Raw genomic sequence first — 21,742 nt, 5'->3', positions numbered from 1 at the left:
TTTAGCCAAAAATTCAATGCGTAACAATCTTTCTATTGTGACTGCCTGCAACTTTGTCTGCAACTCATCATGTCATCCTTATGATGCGTAATAATCCATCCTGTTCATAATTTTGTTATCCATTAACACTGGTAGACAAGTATTAAATTCATAGCTGCAGTCAAACTGAGTGCCCAGAATTGGATTTTCTGTGATTATTTCTTTGAAAAAGGAAACTGCCAGTTTCCTTCCTCATTCTTGTCCTTGACCTTATGCTCCTTGTTCGAATGATGCCACACTGATAGGACATTAAACCATAATTTCTCTTTCTTTCTTTTCCAACAGTGAACCAAAATTTGTCCCTGTTTCCGTTCCTGTCAGTTACCAATACAACATATCTGTTTCGTAAAAAAACTGTAACTGCTCTAATAATTATTGATTCTTCATGCTTTCATTGCCTTTTGGGTAAAGTTAAAGCTGTTATCAATTTGAAGGATGGTTTGAACTATACAGTGCTTTCCTGGGCATGGTGTCATTGGAGTTAGCTCTTGCCTTCTTCTGACCTTCGAACAGACTTACCCAGCCAGTTTTAGGGCAATGTGTCATTTGCTAGAAGTAAGTGACAGAAAATTTCTAGAACTGACTGAGAATCATACTGGAAGTTTGGACTAATAGTTAGACATTTACCCACTTCACCAACAAATATGTAATACTGTATACAAAACAGTATATGCATTGACTGGATTACCTTGGAGCAAACTACTGTATGTTTATTTTGTATTCAAACATGATTTGACATAATTTACAAACAATTGTTGAGGGAGAACAAGGCTTGGCTACAGTAAGTGGGTTCAAGTGTCTGGAAGCTGCAGTAGTTACACAGAGATGAAAAGACCTGCACAAGATAGGCAAGAGTGGAGAGCTGCATGGAACCAGTCTGTGGACTGAGGACGTCTACTACAATGATGATGATGACAACAATGCAGTGGTATAGGTGTCATCAACAGGAGTGATTTTGTTCTGTTTAATGGTTTTCCAACATAGGTTGCTAGGCATTGCGTCGGATGGTACCACTTTTTAAGTTGACATCTTGGGTTGTCGGGTGTTCTGCCGGATATCAGCGTTGTACTTGCACGATATTTCGGTCACGTGGCTCGTAACCTTCATCAGGTGAGACCTGAGACTGCTCCTCGGATGCACCTGGTCCAGTATTTATGCCTATGGCCTTCCCCCTCCACCAATGGCTGCAGGCGCTTCCTCTGTGGTCCGCGCCCATTCCCTGCGACCTGCTGGAGCGTTGCTGCTCCGTTTTCCGTCCGCTGCGGTTCTAGGTGTTCCCTCTGCGGTCTGCACCCACCAAACCCGCTCCTGGGGGTTTCACCTACGGTCTGGGGTACCAAGCGTTCCCCCTGCGGTCCGCACCCGCTCACCACGACCTGTTGGAGCGTTGCCGCTCCGTTTTTAGTCCACTGCGGCTCTGGATGTTCCCTCTGCGGTCCGCGCCCACCAGTCCCACTTCTGGTTGTTCCATCTTCGGTCTGGTGCGCCTGGCAGTCTGTCAAGGGCTCGTTTTCCATCTCCATGTCTGTGGTTCTTCTGTTTGTGTTGTGTTGCAGCTGGCCCCGTTGCTCCTTTAACAATTCCAGAGCCGGATCCCAGGCTCTGCTTAGCTGGTACCCTGTGTCACGGTTCATAAGATCGTCAGCCATTTTAATTTCTATCGATAGATGCTGATATCCGGCAGAACACCCGACAACCCAAGATGTCATTAGATCGCCGGGAAAGCCTGAAGAGTTACACTTTTTAAGTTAGTGATATTTCAATGAAGCAGCTGCTTGTAACCTTAGGTTAAGATGTTTACTTTAAATTACTACTGATTAGAGATTTTCTACAGGATGCTTTTTTTAAACACAAAATATTGCTTTTGTTTTAAGGTGCTAAGTAGATGAATACCAACAATTAATCCATAGAGAACATCTGTTTCCAAAATAGGTCACACAACCAGTCACATTCAAATAACAATAGTTGAAAACTTTTTTCCATTTATGAAAAAAACATGGAGAAAGAATTCATGAACTTTACATTGTGTAATATTTTGGGGCGTGGTGATAGGTTGTCGAAACCCTGGTGGAGAAGGTGAGCCATTTACTCCAATTGAGGGTAATGCTGAGTCACGACGAGGGTGCTCCTTTGTGCCCAGACAGTGGGTATCTAGGGCAATCCCTAAATGACAGGGGTGGCAAGGTGTGAGAAATCAGTTTCTGGATAACGTGCTATCTCTCCCCCTCCACATCCTTCATCACTTCTGTACTTCCACTGCCCGCGTCAACAAAGATTGCTACTTACTTTAAACACAGTTGCAGTCAGGCCTTAGCACCCAGAGATGGCAGTGGCCATGTATGTGTAGGTTGTGCTGGGGTGTATGTTTTTGAGTGTTATCTTTTGTCTGATAAGGGCTTTGTCCAGTAGCCAATTATATCTAGCTTTCTTATTCATTATGCCTGTAAGCAACTCGATATCTCCTCTGTGTTGTGAATGGTTATCTATCCTTTGCATATTGTTGTAATTCCATCTTTTACTTTCCACTGTTTAAAACAATACATTTGTCTGTAGTCACCTTGGTTCTCCATGCATTTCTTGAGCAGAAGGGTGACCTCTGTCAAAAAAAAGTCTACTTTCACCTGTTTGGCACATTGTTTGACAATCCTCTTAATCTTATCATCAGCAGTAAACCTTCTTACATCTATAAACAATGACAGAGGGGTGAAAAGATGAAAATCTGTAGGTGCCACATGAGGACTGTGAGCTTGATGGTTGAAGATGGACCAACCTAATGAATCCAGGAGTTTCCTTTTGCTATCGGCTGTGCAATGACTCGGATTATCCTGCGACAAGCACACTCCTTTGATTAACATTCCCATTTTTTTGTTCTGTACCACCCTCTGTAGTCTTTGTTAGTTTCACAGTACCATGCAGGATTACTTCTAAAAAGTCAACGAGGAGAATTTCTTTAGTGTCCCGAAAGAAAGAGGCCACAATTTTTCAGGTCGAAAGAACAGTTTTGAAGTTTTTCGCTGATGGTGAGGATGGTGTCACGACTGCATTGGTTGTTTTTTCCTCTCAAGGATGTAATGGGTCCCACATGTTTTGTTACAAATCACAGTACAGTCAAATAATTGTTCATTTTCCAGTTTGAAGTGCTTGAGAAATTCTCATTAAGATACAATACCATTGACTGTATTGAAATATGAGCTGTTTTGGTATCCACATCAAACACAGTTTTTGAAAACAGTGTTTCAGCAATGATTTCATGCAGAAGAGATTTGGAGGTGTATGGAAACATTTTATTCATCTCGTCCAAAGTCAATTGATGGGCACAACAAATCATTCTTCAGTCTTGTTCACCATCTCATCAGTCATGATTGAGGGATGCCCACTCCTTTGTTCATCGTGAACATTCATTCTGTCAGCTTTAACCTCATAAAAGCACTTGTACACATTATCTGTGTGGTGTCACCGCCAGACACCACACTTGCTAGGTGGTAGCTTAAATCGGCCGCGGTCCATTAGTACATGTCGGACCCGCGTGTCGCCACTGTCAGGATCGCAGACCGAGCGCCACCACAAGGCAGGTCTCGAGAGACTGACTAGCACTCGCCCCAGTTGTACGGATGACATTGCTAGCGACTACACGTACGAAGCCTTTCTCTCAATTGCCGAGAGACAGTTAGAATAGCCTTCAGCTAAGTCCATGGCTACGACCTAGCAGGGCGCCATTTGTACCATTGCATGTATCTCAAGATAGTCTCACTTGTATCATCAAGAATGCTGTATACCAAAGGACGATATAAAAGTTAAGTGTTCTAGTAGCTACGTTCTTTTCTTTATCACATTCATTACGAATCCTGTTTCAGACCTCACTCCATCCTTCGTGAGTTAGCGCGTGCATCTTGGCCGCCTCTTTCAATTAGTGTGCGTAGTGTTGGCAAGTCTGCCGACACTACAATCTGATTCATTACAGTTTTGATTTCACTAAAAATCTAAAACCGCACATTTTACTTTGCAAGAAGATGGTGATGCTGATGATGATTGGTTTGTGGGACACTCAACTGTGCGGTTATCCACACTCGTACAAATTCCCAACCTTTGCTCAGTCCAATCTTGCCACTTACATGAATGATGATGAAATGGTGAGCACAACGCAAACACCCAGTCATCTCAGGGCAGGTGAAAATCCCTGACCCTGCCGGTAATCGAACCCAGGACCCCGTGCTCGGGAAGCGAGAATGCGGCCATGATACCACAAGCTGTGAACTTTGCAAGAAGAAACCAAATTACACTCCACACCTCACAGCTCAGAATAGAGGCACTTATTTCAGCATGATACTGCAAGGGTTTTCAGCTAATTAAGGCAAACAAGAATCCATTCTACTGCCAATACTTTGCCCTTGAATGCAGTGCTGTGAACTTTGTTGAAAAATGATCCTTTTGAGTACCAGAGACTCAATACTCTTTACATTCTATACATCATATTAATGAGATTAAAGAGCTTTTACTAGGTGATGTATACAGTATAAACAAATATTTTCTAGTTAATGATATGGTTATGATAGAGGGAAACATTCCACGTAGGAAAAATATATCTAAAAACCAAGATGATGTGACTTACCAAATGAAAGTGCTGGCAGGTCGACAGACACACAAACAAACACAAACATACACACAAAATTCAAGCTTTCGCAACAAACTGTTGCCTCATCAGGAAAGAAGGAAGGAGAGGGAAAGACGAAAGGATGTGAGTTTTAAGGGAGAGGGTAAGGAGTCATTCCAATCCCGGGAGCGGAAAGACTTACCTTAGGGGGGAAAAAAGGACGGGTATACACTCGCGCACACACACACATATCCATCCACACATATGCAGACACAAGCAGACTTTAATGTCTGCTTGTGTCTGTATATGTGTGGATGGATATGTGTGTGTGTGCGCGAGTGTATACCCGTCCTTTTTTCCCCCTAAGGTAAGTCTTTCCGCTCCCGGGATTGGAATGACTCCTTACCCTCTCCCTTAAAACCCACATCCTTTCGTCTTTCCCTCTCCTTCCTTCTTTCCTGATGAGGCAACGGTTTGTTGCGAAAGCTTGAATTTTGTGTGTATGTTTGTGTTTGTTTGTGTGTCTGTCGACCTGCCAGCACTTTCATTTGGTAAGTCACGTCATCTTTGTTTTTAGATATACAAATATTTTCTAGCATTTATATATTTACTTATTTATTGTAATATGTATCCCGTAGATCCATTTTTGCATGGATATGGAACGAGTCAAAACATTTAAGTCATTATTACACTTGTTTCCATCAGGACAATAAACAAAGATAGTACACAAATTGAAAATAATAATAATAATAAAGTAACACAATCTGTAAGTTCTAATTACACTCACAAACAGAGGTTAAAATACAGTTTTCACATTTTATCTAAACAATTATTTTACAGGGTAAATGTGACCAACTTGTTGACTTACAGATTACCAATTAATCTAATTAAAGCAACAAGATATATTGAATCAGGAATACACTATAATACATGATAAATAACCTTAGCTATCTCTGCTGTAGAATACTTCTAGAGAATAGAAACTTTTTTCAAGCAAGAACTCCTGTCTCTTACTTTTAAATAGTACATTATTACCTCATAGACACTTAATATTATTTGAAAGTGCATTGAAGATTTTTGTACTTGTGTATGTCACATTTCCTTCTTGTGTTCCAATGATGGTATTTTCATTCTTTCCATACTGAGAAGGATTGTGAAGCATGAATGCCATGATTGAAAAGTGATATTGTGAAGTAGTGGTTAGTATTCCTATTTGCTTAAAAAGGTTAAGACATGAGGTTGATGGAGGCACTCCACACAAAACTTGGACAACATTTTTCAGACTGGTAAAGACTTTTTTTGACAATGGTGAATTGCCCCAGAAGGTAATTCCACAACACGCAAGTGAATGGAAGTAACCAGAGTAAGCAGATTTTAAGACATTGATGTCTCCAATTTTGGCGATTGTCCGGATATCAAATGTTGCTGAACTAAGCCTTTGTAGGGTTTGGTGGATGTTTTCCCAGTTTAGCCTGTTATCTATATTTTAGTGTTGTTCATGCCTGAGGTACCAAATGTGTAACATAGCATGTATAGCCATTTTTGCTAATACTACCAGGTATGCTTTCCACTAAGTGTCACTACAAGTGACTTCATGTCTTCACTCTTCTTGTCACAAAATTCTGAGCAGCAGCACAACCATGAAAACGGAGTCCTTTCACTTCTTGATGGATCATACTGTCCTGACCAGGTTTCTGGTCTATGACAGAAGTAGTCTACAGAAGCTGACAAAAATGTGTGGTGCTTGTTTCAGATAGAAGGCTTTACTTTTCAGCAGTCCCTATCAGTTCATTTTTAGGGCATATTGATACAGTGATTGGTGTTTGTGCCATTTAACCTTTCAGTTTCACGATAACATCACCGTAATGTAGTGGACTTGAGTATATGTAACTCGTAAGGTACTCAAACTTTTGGGCTGCTACAGTCATGCACTTTCTGGTCATAATTCTCGTGCCTGTAATGGCACAGGGTCCCTGCATTTGTGTATCCACAGATACATGGCGTAGTATTGGCATGACATTGCATACATTCAGTGGAGGGGAGACATTTGGTCCCATAGTGTTTGGCAGCACTATTAATTTGGTCATAATTATGAAAAAGCAGCAATGTTACCTCCACATACACACACTGTAACATTCAGTTCTGACTTTTCTGCATAAGCTTCTGTATAATATTCTTATCTTAAGATACTATGTATTAACTATAATCCAAACATTGGAATCAAATTCATACTGGGTGCAGCAGGCTTGCTTATAGTTATTATTTTGTTAATAGTTACTCATTGATGAAAACTTGTGTGAGATTGTACATATCTAGTAAAAGAAAAATGTGGGATACGGGTGCAGCAAAATAAGCACTCTCACATAAAGCTGGAATAGTAATCCATGTTGGATAATTATGTGACTTTTTGCTAATGAAGTACCTCAGACAAGGCCCCCATGTAATTTACTAAATTATATTTTTTTGCAGTAACTGTTATTACAGTGTTGTGAAATAGTTATTGGGAGAACAGTAGGTAGAACCCTCACTTGTGCTGCCATTTTCTCCATGTACTTCTGTAAAAGTTTGACATGCTAAGTGAATTACCTACATTACGCATGATCAGATAATCCAAACGCCATTTTGAGGATAGACTTCAAGCTGATGTGATATAAGCTCACCAAACAAAATATTAGTCACCCCATTAAAAGGGTAGTTTAGGGACCTAACAATTTTATGGCCATGAAAATAAAAGAAATTTATATTACCCTTTTTTTCTGTGTTTTCATGATGAATACGCTGTGGTTATTCCCATTTTCCAAAATGACAACATCCACATTCATAGGGCTGCACACACATTGTCCTGGTTTGAAGAACACTCGGGCACCCTGTCACAACTCTACTATCCCTCTAAATAATCCAATCTTAATCCCATAGGAAATGTCGGAGACCATTTGGGACAGCAGGTAAAACATAGCAGTCAAGATTCCCTCAGTTTGGTATTTCTATGCAATGTAATCATCAACGAGTGGCTTCAGGTGGATACAACACAGCTGAAGGAACTTGTGGACTCTTACTTGCTGAACAGATTCCATTATAAAGATCAGAGGCAGTGTTACACAGTATTAATTGATGTCCTCTGGCTGTCGCTAATTTTTTATCTAGTGTGTGTATATTGTCTGCTGCTAAAGAAAATTAGAAAATAGCTATTTCTTTCAAGAAGTCTCAAATTTCTCATTTTTCTTTGGGGTTTTTCTATTTATTGTTGAAGGGTGAGTGCCAATTTGTCTCAAAATATACTCCAATTTTCAGTGACATTTATAGAGTTACCGCCTCAGCACATATTTAACCTGATAGGCAACAGTGTTCGTTACTGGTTCTCTATATTTCCTTAATAGGCATAATAGTGGTATTGTTACTCAGTATTACTGTAGACTTTTGTTTCATAGTAATTTTCATTTCAACAAGTGGTCTCATAGCTGCTGCTGCATATATACAGCAGAAAGTATGTGGAGAATTTTTTTTACACATCTATATATACTCCAATATTTGCAAATTTTGTATGAAATTTTGCCTCATCCATTTCTCACTATTAATGTTACCATTCTCAAAGCTGAGCTTATCTTCACCGGAGACTTCAAAATCACCATCATTTAAATTGGTCACAAAATTTTTTTATGTAGTTTCTGATTAAAAATATATATATATATATATTTTTTTTTTCAGAGTCCGTACTTTGCAAGTATGTTTTCGGGTGCATGGAGAGAAGCTGATGAAGATACTGTGAACATAAAAATTGTTGATCCAAAAATAACAGTCAGTGGTTTGTATTATCTCCTTTTTCCATGAAAAATGAGATCTTCTAACCTTATGTGTCATCCAAATAGAACACAGTTCTACTACTCTTGATCTTCAGCTTTACAGACAGTATTTGGATCTTTGTATATGGATGAAACTACTTTGGAGCCTTCTGACATTGTTTCCGTAGTAGCGGCAGCAACACTTTTCCAGTTAGAGGGCATTATTGAGAAGTGTGGTGAAGTTATGCTGGAAACCATGTGTGCTCAGGTAAGATAATGAGGTTTTTTCTTAGTTCATTTGTTTCACATGACAAAGTACATTATGTTGCAGTATTATTTGTAGAGAAATTTAATTTAAATGTGATATAACTAGTTCTTTGATTTTTATACCGTTTTGTTTAAGGGCACACTATGTTTTGATTGTGATTATAAAACCTTTTCATCTCTGTCTATACTAAAGCTGGCATTGAAATAGTTTATTAAAGGAGGAATCATACTTTTTATTCACTTCTTATTTAACATATCTGTTCTGTATGTATCTTTCCTTCTTGGAAATTCTGTCAACAACAGTCAATTTTTGACTGAATAATTTAATTGGATAGATAAAAAAGTCTACTTATCAAGCAGCGGCAGAACACATACATAAAAGTAGGTTGTAATTAGGCAAGCTTTCCAAGTCATTGGCTCTTCCTTCAGGCAGAAGGGTTGAAGGGGAAAGAAGAGGGATGAAGGAAAAGGACTGGAGAGATATAGGAATAGGTGTACATTTTGGGAAAGTCGCGCAGAACCATGGGTCAGAGGAGACTTACAACATGGGATGAGAAGGAAACACTGATTGTTGGGGACTACATCAGACAAGATTTGAAAACCTGAGTGCATAAAGGTGGAAGACAGTGTAATATGTGGGACAGAGATTACTGCTTAAACATCATGCATGAGTTAGTAGGACTCAAAAGCTATGTGCATTGTACATAACAGAGGTGGGAGGGGGCGGTGAAAAATTGACAGGTAAAAACAATGAAAAATGTAGAAAACTAAAACGGACTGAAGAAAGGAGTAGTTACTGTGAAGAAATGCTGAGATGCAAGAAATTAACATAAATTAATACCAGGTGGGTGGTGAGAACCAAGGACATGTTGTAGTGCTAGTTCTAACCTATGGAGTCCTGAGAAACTGGTGTCTAGGGGAAGAATCTAGATGGCGCATGTGGTGAAACAGGCACTGAGATCATGATTGTCATGTTGTAGAGCATGCTTTGCAACAAGATATATGTGTTGTCAGTATACACCTGCCTATGCCCATTCACCCTAATTGATAATTTGGTGGCAGTCATGCCAATGTAAAAGGCTGAACAGTGTGTAAGTAACATCCGGTACATGACATGGGTCATTTCAGAGTTGTTGCTTTGATAGTATATGTTTTGCCAGATACAGGGTTGGTATAGTTGGTAGTAGGAGGGCAAGTCTTACAGTGGAGTTGGTGATAGGGGTAGAAGCCATAGGGTAGAGAAGTGGGTGCAGAAGGAGTATAGGATCTGACAAGGATGTTGCAGAGATTGGGAGGGCAATAAAAAACTATTCTAGATATGCTGGGCAAAATGCCAGACAGAATAGGCCTCAAAGGGTATGATTTTAGGAGGTCATAGCCTTGTCAAAGTAGCTGATTAATACATTCAAGACCAGAATAATATCGAGTGACAAGAGTTGAACACCTAAGCTGTTTTTTGGAGGGATCAGCAGTACAATGATTGGATGGGATGTGTTGGGAAATCTGCTTTTGAACTAGACTGGTGGAGTAATTACATCCAGTGAAGGCTGGGGTGAGAATGGTGGTGTATTACTGTAAAGAATGTACATCTGAACAAATACATTTGTGTTGAATGTATGGGAGGGAACATCTGAATGGAAAGGATAGCATATGTTGAATGTAGGTACTGTTGTTTGTTAGTAGGTATAAAGTGAATGGAAGTATATAGCTGACCCATGGTGAGGATGAGGTCAACAGCAAGGAAAGTGGTATGGGTTTCAGAATAGAACCATGTGAAATTTAATTGGGAGAATGTATTTAGAGAATCTAAAAACTGCCATTACGACATGTCTTTAGTCCTCACCATCACCTGGCCTTATTTTACATTAACTTCTTCAGACTCAGTATTTCTTCTCAGTAACTACTCCTTCCTTCACCTTGTTTAAATTTTCTACAGCTTTCATTTTCTGACCTGTCTATTTTTCACCACCCCCCTCCCACCTGTATTACATACTATGCATTTAGCTTTTAACTTTTAGTAGCACATGCTAGCTGTTTCAGCAGTAATCTCTGTCTTGTATATTACCCTGGCCCCGAACTTTTAGCTCTGAAATTTTCAAATCTCGTCTGGTGCAGACCCCAACAATAAGTCTTTCCTTCTCGTACTGTCTGGTAAGTCTCCCCTGGCCTGGGGTTCTGGGCATCTTTTCCAAACTCTTCCCATTTCTTAAACCTTATCAGTTCTTTTCCTTCACTCCTCTTCTTTCCCCTTCAATGCTTCTGACAAAGGAGGGGCCAGTGGCTCCTAAAGCTTGCAAGTTTACATATCTTTTATGTGTGTTGCTCTCTCACCACTTTGTGAGTAGATTTCATTTCTGTCCAATGACATTATATGTAAATGTTCTGGATGAAGTCACAATTTATGATTCTTTCATACAACATTTCTTCCTTGTTGGATAAGCTTTTTGGTATCGCTGAACAATCATATCAAACAATCTGCTTCTTATAGATTCAGTACCTGAATCAATGAAGACGATTTGACTTAGTAGTAATTAAATTAGTGTTATTGTCAGAGCTTCCTCTTTTGGTCAACTATTGAACAGAACACACAGAAAGAATATAGTAGAAAATCATGTTTATAGAGTTGAAATTATATTTGCTTTTGATAATTTTGAGAATGAAGATCTTTGATACCTTAAGTTACACTTACACTCCTTCCCACAGCTCATTTGTATTAAATGTCTATTCAGTTTGCAAAGTTATGTTTGTATAGCTGAAAGGGCTAATTCATTTCTCATCACATAGGTGACTCTCTCAAAAATATTTTATAAGACGTTTTGCTTCTTTTTATTTAGCAGTCATCTATAGAGTTTTAAAGCCATATGAAGCTCAGCATTGTGTATTTACTCAATAAACTCTCTTTCAGGTGTCTTTTGTCCTCCCTCTCCTTTCTGCCTATTCCTTTTATCATTTATTTCCCCACACCCATGGTCTTTCACCACTTTCTCCATCTCTCTCAGTTCAGTTCTCCTTCCCAAACCATCTTCGTACAGTATCTCTCTCACTGTTACATATCACTTCTTCTGTAGCATCTTTCCACTCTGTTTTGACTTCCTTGTCATCCATGGCCCCCTTCCTTTTTCCCCTCTCCTCTCCTCTCCTCTCCTCTCCTCTTCTCTCCTGTCCTTTCTTCTCCTCTCTGTCACTAATCTCCTCCATCACCTATATCTCTCCTGTTACTTTCTCTGCCTCTCCTTGATCACTCTATTCTCCCTGCCACTTAAGAAAATGAGCTTACAAGGTAAGGGTAAAATGTTCTGATTGACTTGTATAGCAGAGAGAAATGATGAAAGAGGGAGGAAATGGTGTTAAGAGACAGAGAAAATGAATTTGATAGAGCCTAGAGAAAGTAGAAAAACAGGCAATAAGGTATAAATAATAGTTAATTTGACTTTGTATTAGCAGTTTTTAAATTTAGAATTTCATCTATGTGTGCTCAATATTTCAGTAGTTAATGTGTTCATTTATCTTGTATATTGTCAGACTTATAGTTTTGTTATCTTTTAGACGGCTGTTGTTTACTATGAGGCTGCTTGTGAGTATGGCCTCAATGTAGTGAAGGAGAATGCATTTAAATTCATTCTAATTAGCCTCCTGTCACGTCTCAATGAGTTCCCTGTTCAGATAAAGGCAATCAGGTAATACTCTCTTCATCAAACATTTTGTTATTCCTTAGTTTAGGATGCCATGTAAATGAAAGTGCTATGTGACACTCATTATCCAGCTGTTACCTGCAACTGGTGCAGAAACACTTTATTTCGTCTTACTCAAAAGCCTTGAAAAGTATTAAGTGTTGAGTCAAACCAACATAACTAATATCTTTAAAGTTCAATGCTGCATGTCAGAAATAAAACTATATTATTTTGACACATTCTAGCTCCATACAATCTCATGCAAAACGCTTCAAAAGAATTTTTTAAATATTATCCAGCTGTTACCTGCAACTGGTGCAGAAACACAGATGGACTGTTTATGTAACTCTTTGAATGTCCAATGTAAACCAAAACAAAAACAAAATAACTTTCTTTGCTTAAAATATATAAAAACATCTCTGCCCAAACTCTTAGTCTTTAAAAATGTCTGCTTGTGTCTGTATGTGTGTGGATGTGTGTGTGTGTGTGTGTGTGTGTGTGTGTGTGTGTGTGTGTGTGTGTGTGTGTGTGTGCGTGCGCGCGAGCGCGCGCGCGCGAGTGTATACCCGTCCTTTTTTCCCCCTAAGGTAAGTCTTTCCGCTCCCGGGATTGGAATGACTCCTTACCCTCTCCCTTAAAACCCACATCCTTTCGTCTTTCCCTCTCCTTCCCTCTTTCCTGATGAGGCAACGGTTTGTTGCGAAAGCTTGAATTTTGTGTGTATGTTTGTGTTTGTGTGTCTATCGACCTGCCAGCGCTTTCATTTGGTAAGTCACACCATCTTTGTTTTTAGATATATTTTTCCCACGTGGAATGTTTCCCTCTATATATACAGGGTGTTTCAAAAATGACCGGTATATTTGAAACGGCAATAAAAACTAAACGAGCAGCGATAGAAATACGCCGTTTGTTGCAATATGCTTGGGACAACAGTACAGTTTCAGGCAGACAAACTTTCGAAATTACAGTAGTTACAATTTTCAACAACAGATGGCGCTGCGGTCTGGGAAGCTCTATAGTACGATATTTTCCACATATCCACCATGTGTAGCAATAATATAGTGTAGTCTCTGAATGAAATTACCCGAAACCTTTGACAACGTGTCTGGCGGAATGGCTTCACATGCAGATGAGATGTACTGCTTCAGCTGTTCAATTGTTTCTGGATTCTGGCGGTACATCTGGTCTTTCAAGTGTCCCCACAGAAAGAAGTCACAGGGGTTCATGTCTGGCGAATAGGGAGGCCAATCCACGCCGCCTCCTGTATGTTTCGGATAGCCCAAAGCAATCACACGATCATCGAAATATTCATTCAGGAAATTAAAGACGTCGGCCGTGCGATGTGGCCGGGCATCATCTTACATAAACCACGAGGTGTTCGCAGTGTCGTCTAAGGCAGTTTGTACCGCCACAAATTCACGAAGAATGTCCAGATAGCGTGATGTAGTAATCGTTTCAGATCTGAAAAATGGGCCAATGATTCCTTTGGAAGAAATGGCGGCCCAGACCAGTACTTTTTGAGGATGCAGGGACGATGGGACTGCAACATGGGGCTTTTCGGTTCCCCATATGCGCCAGTTCTGTTTATTGACGAAGCCATCCAGGTAAAAATAAGCTTCGTCAGTAAACCAAATGCTGTCCACATGCATATCGCCGTCATCAATCCTGTGCACTATATCGTTAGTGAATGTCTCTCATGCAGCAATGGTAGCGACGCTGAGGGGTTGCCGCGTTTGAATTTTGTATGGATAGAGGTGTAAACTCTGGCGCATGAGACGATACGTGGACGTTGGCGTCATTTGGACTGCAGCTGCAACACGGCGAACGGAAACCCGAGGCCGCTGTTGGATCACCTGCTGCACTAGCTGCGCGTTGCCCTCTGTGGTTGCCGTACGCGGTCGCCCTACCTTTCCAGCACGTTCATCCGTCACGTTCCCAGTCCGTTGAAATTTTTCAAACAGATCCTTTATTGTATCGCTTTTCGGTCCTTTGGTTACATTAAACCTCCGTTGAAAACTTCGTCTTGTTGCAACAACACTGTGTTCTAGGCGGTGGAATTCCAACACCAGAAAAATCCTCTGTTCTAAGGAATAAACCATGTTGTCTACAGCACACTTGCACGTTGTGAACAGCACACGCTTACAGCAGAAAGACGACGTACAGAATGGCGCACCCACAGACTGCGTTGTCTTCTATATCTTTCACATCACTTGCAGCGCCATCTGTTGTTGAAAATTGTAACTACTGTAATTTCGAAAGTTTGGCCGCCTGAAAATGTACTGTTGTCCCAAGCATATTGCAACAAACGGTGTATTTCTATCGCTGCTCGTTTAGTTTTTATTGCCGTTTCCAATATACCGATCATTTTTGAAACACCATATATATATATATATATATATATATATATATATATATATATATATATATATATATATATGATTGAATATAATAGAGGGAAACATTCCACGTGGGAAAAATATATCTAAAAACACAGATGGTGTGACTTACCGAACGAAAGTGCTGGCAGGTCGATAGACACACAAACAAACACAAACATACACACAAAATTCAAGCTTTCGCAACAAACTGTTGCCTCATCAGGAAAGAGGGAAGGAGAGGGAAAGACGAAAGGATGTGGGTTTTAAGGGAGAGGGTAAGGAGTCATTCCAATCCCAGGAGCGGAAAGACTTACCTTAGGGAGAAAAAAGGAAAAAAAGGACAGGTATACACTCGCGCGTGCACACACACACACACACACACACACACACACACACACACACACACACACACACATATATCCATCTGCACATACACAGACACAAGCAGACATTTGTAAAGGCAAAATGTCTGCTTGTGTCTGTGTATGTGCGGATGGATATGTGTGTGTGTGTATGTGTGTGTGTGTGTGCGCGCGAGTGTATACCTGTCCTTTTTTTCTCCCTAAGGTAAGTCTTTCCGCTCCTGGGATTGGAATGACTCCTTACCCTCTCCCTTAAAACCCACATCCTTTCGTCTTTCCCTCTCCTTCCCTCTTTCCTGATGGGGCGGCAGTTTGTTGCGAGGACTTGAATTTTGTGTGTGTGTTTGTGTTTGTTTGTGTGTCTGTCGACCTGCCAGCACTTTCGTTCGGTAAGTCACATCATCTGTGTTTTTATATATACCGAACAAGGGGGCTGGCACGTCAATGGACACACAGACGGGCACAGGCATGCTCACGGGATTCTGGCTTTCGCGGCCAACGGTTGCCTCGTCGGGGGGGGACGGGGGGATTTGGGTTTTGGGGGAGAGGGTGGGGAGTCGTTCCGGTCCCGGGAGCGGGGGGACTTGCCTTGGGGGGAGAGGAGGATGGGTGTGCACTCGCGCACACGCACACATATCCATCCGCACGTGTACAGACACAAGCGTATATGTCTGCTTGTGTCTGTATATGTGTGGATGGATATATGTGTGTGTGTGTGTGCGTGTGCGTGCGTGTGTGCGCGCGAGTGTATACCTGTCCTTTTTTCCCCCTAAGGTAAGTCTTTCCACTCCCGGGATTGGAATGACTCCTTACCCTCTCCCTTAAAACCCAAATCCTTTCATCTTTCCCTCTCCTTCCCTCTTTCCTGACGAGGCAACCGTTGGTTGCGAAAGCTAGAATTTTGTGTGTGTGTTTGTGTTTGTTTGTGTGTCTATCGACCTGCCAGCGCTTTCGTTCGGTAAGTCACATCATCTTTGTGAAACATTCCACGTGGGAAAAATATATCTAAAAACAAAGATGATGTGACTTACCAAACGAAGCGCTGGCACGTCGATAGACACACAAACTAACACAAACAAACACACAAAATTTAAGCTTTCGCAACAAACTGTTGCCTCATCATGAAAGAGGAAAGAGAGAAGGAGAGGGAAAGACGAAAGGATGTGGGTTTTAAAAAATGTCAAATGTCTGCTTGTGTCTGTGTATGTGCGGATGGATGTGTGTGTGTGTGTGTGTGTGTGTGTGTGTGTGTGTGTGTGTTTTTCATGAAGTTCAGAACACTTCAGTTAAACCAGAAGTACTTCGAAATAAACAATGTTATGGCATCATTACCAGAATAGTAGACAAGCAAAATGAAGGGGTACAAATAAAGAGAGAAGCAGCTCTCTGCATGATTCATTATGCTGAGGAGCAGGTGATGGAGATGCTGAGTTTTGTTATTGAGATTTTTTTCCCCAAGAAAACTAGATAAACCATCAGCATTCTTAAGAAGAAATCATGTAAATGTATATTTTTGTTAACATATCTGTGGTGCTTTACTTGGGAATCACTTGAAATCAGTTTTATTAACCGTGACACATCCAGCAGTCATAGGGTATATCACAAAACAAAGTAAATATTTTATAAATTTTCACTATGCAGCAGAGCATATAATGTTGTTGCAGTTCTTTAAGACTGTTTGCCGTACTGTGTCTTGAATTGTGTCCCTTGCCTTTGAAAAACTCTGCATTTGAGTACCAATATATCACACAGTTTTAATATATCAGGGACTTTGAAGGGAAATATTCTAATTCAGTGGTAAAAAATAGAGTTTGAGCAGAAAGAAAGAATGAAAAGAACACCCTAACGTTCACTTTAGAATCTGTTGATATAATGAATGGCAGTATGGAAAGTATATCATGAATGCAAACGAAGCTCAAGTTATAGGATTGTAATGATTTCTTCTAGATAAGCAAAAAGAAAGCAGGGGGAGGAGGGATGGGCAAAAATACAGGGTTTAATGTCCTGTTGATGATGAAGTTGGTAGAGATGAAGCATATGCACAGGTAGGTCAAAGATGAGGAAGGAAATTGACCAGTTGCTTTCCAGAGGCATCATCTTGGCATTCACAATAATCATTGTGGGGAAACCATGCAAAATCTAGATCAAGCTGCTTTGAGGGATGCGAACCACTCCTGAATATCAATCTCTTGCATTAAACACTGTGACACAGCACTTGGTAGGATCAAAGAAAGGTAATGTGAAAGATATGGATGAAAATAGTATTTAGTTTGGAAAAAAGGAGGAAATCATCAAGAGATGATGGGTAAACTGGCAGTTACAAGAAGAAAGAGGTTATGATGGAAGATGGAATAATTTGTACAAGTTTGATATGGTCAGGTACAGTATTTACTAGAGAATGAGTACTCATGTACAGGTGATGGAACACTCATCTTGGAAGATGGAATTCAAGTAACTTGAAAACATGCGACATGTTTTTATTTGGCTCACATGATGCAGGTTATCTTAAATAATTAAGTGACATTGTGCTGTGTGTTACAGGTAATATTTCTCTCTCTTCTGTCACTGATGTTTGCTGAAAATTTTATGGTGACAGTTCCAGTGCAAAGTGTTTGCAAATGAGCAAGTAATGTATGATTTCGGTATCAGTTCTGTATAACATAACACTGAGTAACTCTTATTATATGGGTAGATGTATCATTAAAAAAACACACAAATTTTCTGGACATTCCAGATGGAGCCACGATTGTGTGTCTCTATAGAGATGGTATTCTTTGGACTTATGTATGCCTATATACCAATGCAACAAGTGATGTGACTATTCTACAAGGTGACAATGCTTAACAGTACCAAGTCTCCCTCATGGATGAATATTTCGGCAGGAAACAATTTGGTGCATGGAGTAACCTACTCAAATATCCTGATGTGAATCCTATGTAGAGTATATAATATCGGGGGTCTCTCAGCTGTGCTGCTACATGCAATCCTTTTCTGCAGATCCTTACCTCAGATAGAATGACTTAATTAAGAATGGTATTAATCTCTTATGGGACATCATTAATGGCATCATATGTCACTATTTGTGTCTTATTGCTTTTCTGGATAGTTATACTTTATATTGGAATCACTTTTGTCACTGCCAAATTGACGCTTCAGATTTGTACATTTTTAATGTGTTCTAAGGCCAAACATAATCTCTAGTTCTGTAATTAATTTCTGATTGTAATCTGTGTCATATCTAGTCTCAGCTTATTACAAAAATCTGTAACCAAATACTAAAGTGCCGCTCTGTTTGGCAAGAATATACAGGGTGTCCCAAAATAATGTATACACTCTTTGAAACTGAACATCTCTGTAGTGAATGGGGGTTATAAATAAAATTTTAGTGGTGTTGGGTGCCTCATGATCTAAATTTAGGTGGTGATTGTTCCAACTGGTGTCCGTCCATCGCAATACACAATCGTCATGACTTATGACTGAGTGACATGACAACTTTATTGTTTCCAACAGAACAGCATCACGGGCTTGCTCAATTTGCTTTCTAAGATCATCCAGTGTGTGTGGTCTCGCAACATAAACTGTGTTCTTGAGAGTACCCCACAGAAAGAAGAGTTAAATCTGGAGATTGAGTAGGATACTCCACACTCCCTCTTCATCCTAGCCATCTTGCAGGGAATGTACAATTGAGAAATGCACTCACATCCAGGTGAAAGTGAGGTGGTGCCCCATCCTGTTGAAAGTAATAATCTTCATTTCTAAACACAACACTAAGACCAGGAGTTATTTCCAACATTTCGAAGTACGAGTCTCCTTTAATTAAAGAGAAATTCTGTTTCAAAGAGTGTATACATTATTTTGGGACAGCCTGTGTATGACTTAGTTGTGGTTGTCCAGCTGGAAAAAAAACCAAAAAAACTTAAATTTCAAAACTGGCCAAGACCAGCGATCTTGAAAATATCGTTTACCGCCTGTGACATAATGAATACCCTTTCAGTGGCTGGTGCCTTACCAGGCTGTCCAATAGATACATGATTATGGACGTAAAATTATAATGTATATGATATCACAATTCTCAGCCACACATTGATCTCACAATTTAATTTCAATAAATTATAGTATTTGGGAAATGTTGAGAGAAGAAGGAAATAGAAGTTTTGTTCAGAATTAGGAAGAAGGCTTCTCTGTGGTTTACCGTGTACAAGTATGAAATGCGGATTTCAGACACCGGATGTCGCATCAATGCAGTTTGTGCTCTAAAGATTTGATGCTGTGCTATTTTGTTGTGTCATCAACAAGTGACAGATGTGCACGAGTGATAAATAAGTGTAATAAATAAGAATGATAAATAAATGTGTGCTTATTGTTGTGTTGTTGTTGTTGTTGTTGTTCAGCATGTCAAAATTTATACCAAACAAAGAGCATTTATGGACAGCATTAATTTTTTGTTTTCATTTGAGGAAAACTGCTGCTGGATAATACCGATGACTTCACCAAGCTTTATGGTGAACATTCTCAGGCATTTCAAAAATGGTGACTTTGATGTTGCAAACTAGGAACCACCAAAAACTGAAGATGTGGAATCGGAAGCACCGTTGAATGAAGATGATTTGAAAACATAAAAACAACTCACCGAGCAATTGGGCGTTAATCAACAAGCTCGTTTGCAATCAGCTATGAGAGATGGGAAAGATCCAGAAGACTGGTAGCTGGTTATCATACGAGTTGAATGACAGGCAAATGGAAAAGCTCATAAGAGGTTTTGCTCTCTCAGTACAAAAGGAAGTCATTTTTGCATCATATAGCTATAGGGGGGTGAAAAGTGGATTTATTTTGAGAATCCCAAGTGCAAAAAATCATGGATAGACCCAGGCATACCATCCAATCGACCGCAAGACCAAATCGCTTTGGCAGAAAGACGATGCTTCTTTATTTGGTGGGACCAGAGGGGTGTGGTCTATTATGAGCTGCTAATACCTAGGGAAATGGTTAATACTAAAGGTTACCAACAACAATTGACCGACTTAAACCATTCACTGCTTGGAAAAAGGCCACAATACTGAAAGAGGCAACACAAAGTTAATTTTCTTCATGACAGTGCTCCTTCACGTACGGCAAGACCAGTGTGCGACACATTGGAAGCACTCGGTTGGGAACTTCTACTCCATGTGGCTTACTCACCAGATTTGGAACCTTCTGATTACCAAGTGTTTGCGTCGATGGGTCAAGCACTTGCTGACCAGCACTTTGATTCGTACAGAGATGTGAAAAAATGGTCCAATGAATGGTTCGCAACAAAAGAGGAAAATTTTTACTGCCATGGTATTCACAAATTGCCTGAAAGATGGGAAAAACGTATAACAAATGCTGGAGCACTCTGTGAATAAAGCAGTATTTATCATTCTTCTGAATTTAACATGGAGTTGGTTTTTTTTTTTTTTTTTAAGACAAAAAAATCCCCAATTTATATTGGACACCTGGTAGTGACACAAGAGTGCAAGAACTATGTGCTTTGTCATAATTGCTTTCAACAGAATCCCACCACTGCCCCTATTCCCTCCCTGTACAGCTGTTTGTTCAGGTAATGGCCAAGTTACATTGTGTGCATTCTGCAACATGTACCTCGGTATTCCATGTTTAGAGCAACCAACAGCATTGTTCCTGCTAGCTATGTATTTCTCTGCCAACTGAAACATGTGTCACTAGAATCATAGTTGTAACCATCTAACAATAATAGCTATGTAGGATAAGATAGATTACTATTTACTATAAGGAAGGTACATTAAGTTGCAGACAGGCGCAGTTAAGAGACACTTACATAAAGCTTTCAGCCACAGCCTTCATCAGTAAAAGAGAAACACACACCAGTAAAAGGGAAACACATACCATTCATACACACAAGCAAGCACAACTCGTGCACACATAACCGCCAACTCAGGCAGCTCAGGCCGGAATGTCCAAGTTGCCGGAGCTGGTGGTCATGCTTACTTGTGTGTATGAATGGCGTGTGTTTCTCTTTTGCTGATGAAGACTGTGGCTGAAAGCTTTGTGTAAGTGACTTTTAATTGTGACTGTCTGCAACTTAACGTTCCTTCTTTATGGTAAGTAGCAACCTATCTTTTCCTACATTGTTGATATTCCTACCTGGAGTTTCCATTGTTTAACAGTAACAACTTGCAGATAAAAACTATGTAGTGGACCAGGACTTGAACCTGAAACTTTTTCCCTTTCATGGGCAAGTGCTATACTGATTGAGCTATCCAAGCATGACTCTCAACCCATCCAGAAAGCTTTCGTTTCGCTATTACTTCTCGTCTGCATTTCAGACTTTACAGTTCTCTCGCATGCATTGCTGGACTAGTACTCCTGGAAGGAATGATATTGTGGATGGTGTGTAACTGCAACATTGAGGATAAAGGAATGTTGTCCCAAAAACAAAATAAACAGAAGATTAATTGTCTATTGGTAGCATTAGTGGTAGCTGTAAATAAAGTTTTTGTAATTTGGTGGGTGTAACTCAGCATCTTTAGAATAATGATTAATGTCATCAACTTACCTTGCACTTGAGGCTTTGCTGCAGATCATGTTTCCTGGAAATTTCTTAAGTGAAAATGTGCCGGAGAAGTGCGTGGTTCTCAATAATCATGTAAAGACATTT

At 40.0% G+C, this 21,742-nt stretch overlaps 1 protein-coding gene across 3 annotated transcripts in view; it reads left to right on the top strand.

Moving 5' to 3' along the window:
- LOC126249698 (protein germ cell-less) overlaps positions 1-21,742 on the top strand; it is a 123,724-nt gene that overhangs the window by 43,513 nt on the left and 58,469 nt on the right. For all 3 annotated transcript variants that reach the window (XM_049951386.1, XM_049951394.1, XM_049951379.1), the window contains exons 3-5: positions 8,336-8,432; positions 8,526-8,677; positions 12,223-12,353. In XM_049951386.1, the coding sequence (XP_049807343.1) occupies positions 8,336-8,432; positions 8,526-8,677; positions 12,223-12,353 (380 nt within the window). The remainder of the gene's footprint in view (positions 1-8,335; positions 8,433-8,525; positions 8,678-12,222; positions 12,354-21,742) is intronic.

The sequence above is a fragment of the Schistocerca nitens genome, chromosome 1 (assembly GCF_023898315.1).
Source record: "Schistocerca nitens isolate TAMUIC-IGC-003100 chromosome 1, iqSchNite1.1, whole genome shotgun sequence".
NCBI classification, from domain to species: Eukaryota; Metazoa; Arthropoda; class Insecta; order Orthoptera; family Acrididae; genus Schistocerca; species Schistocerca nitens.
This window is presented reverse-complemented; position numbering and strand designations above follow the sequence as displayed.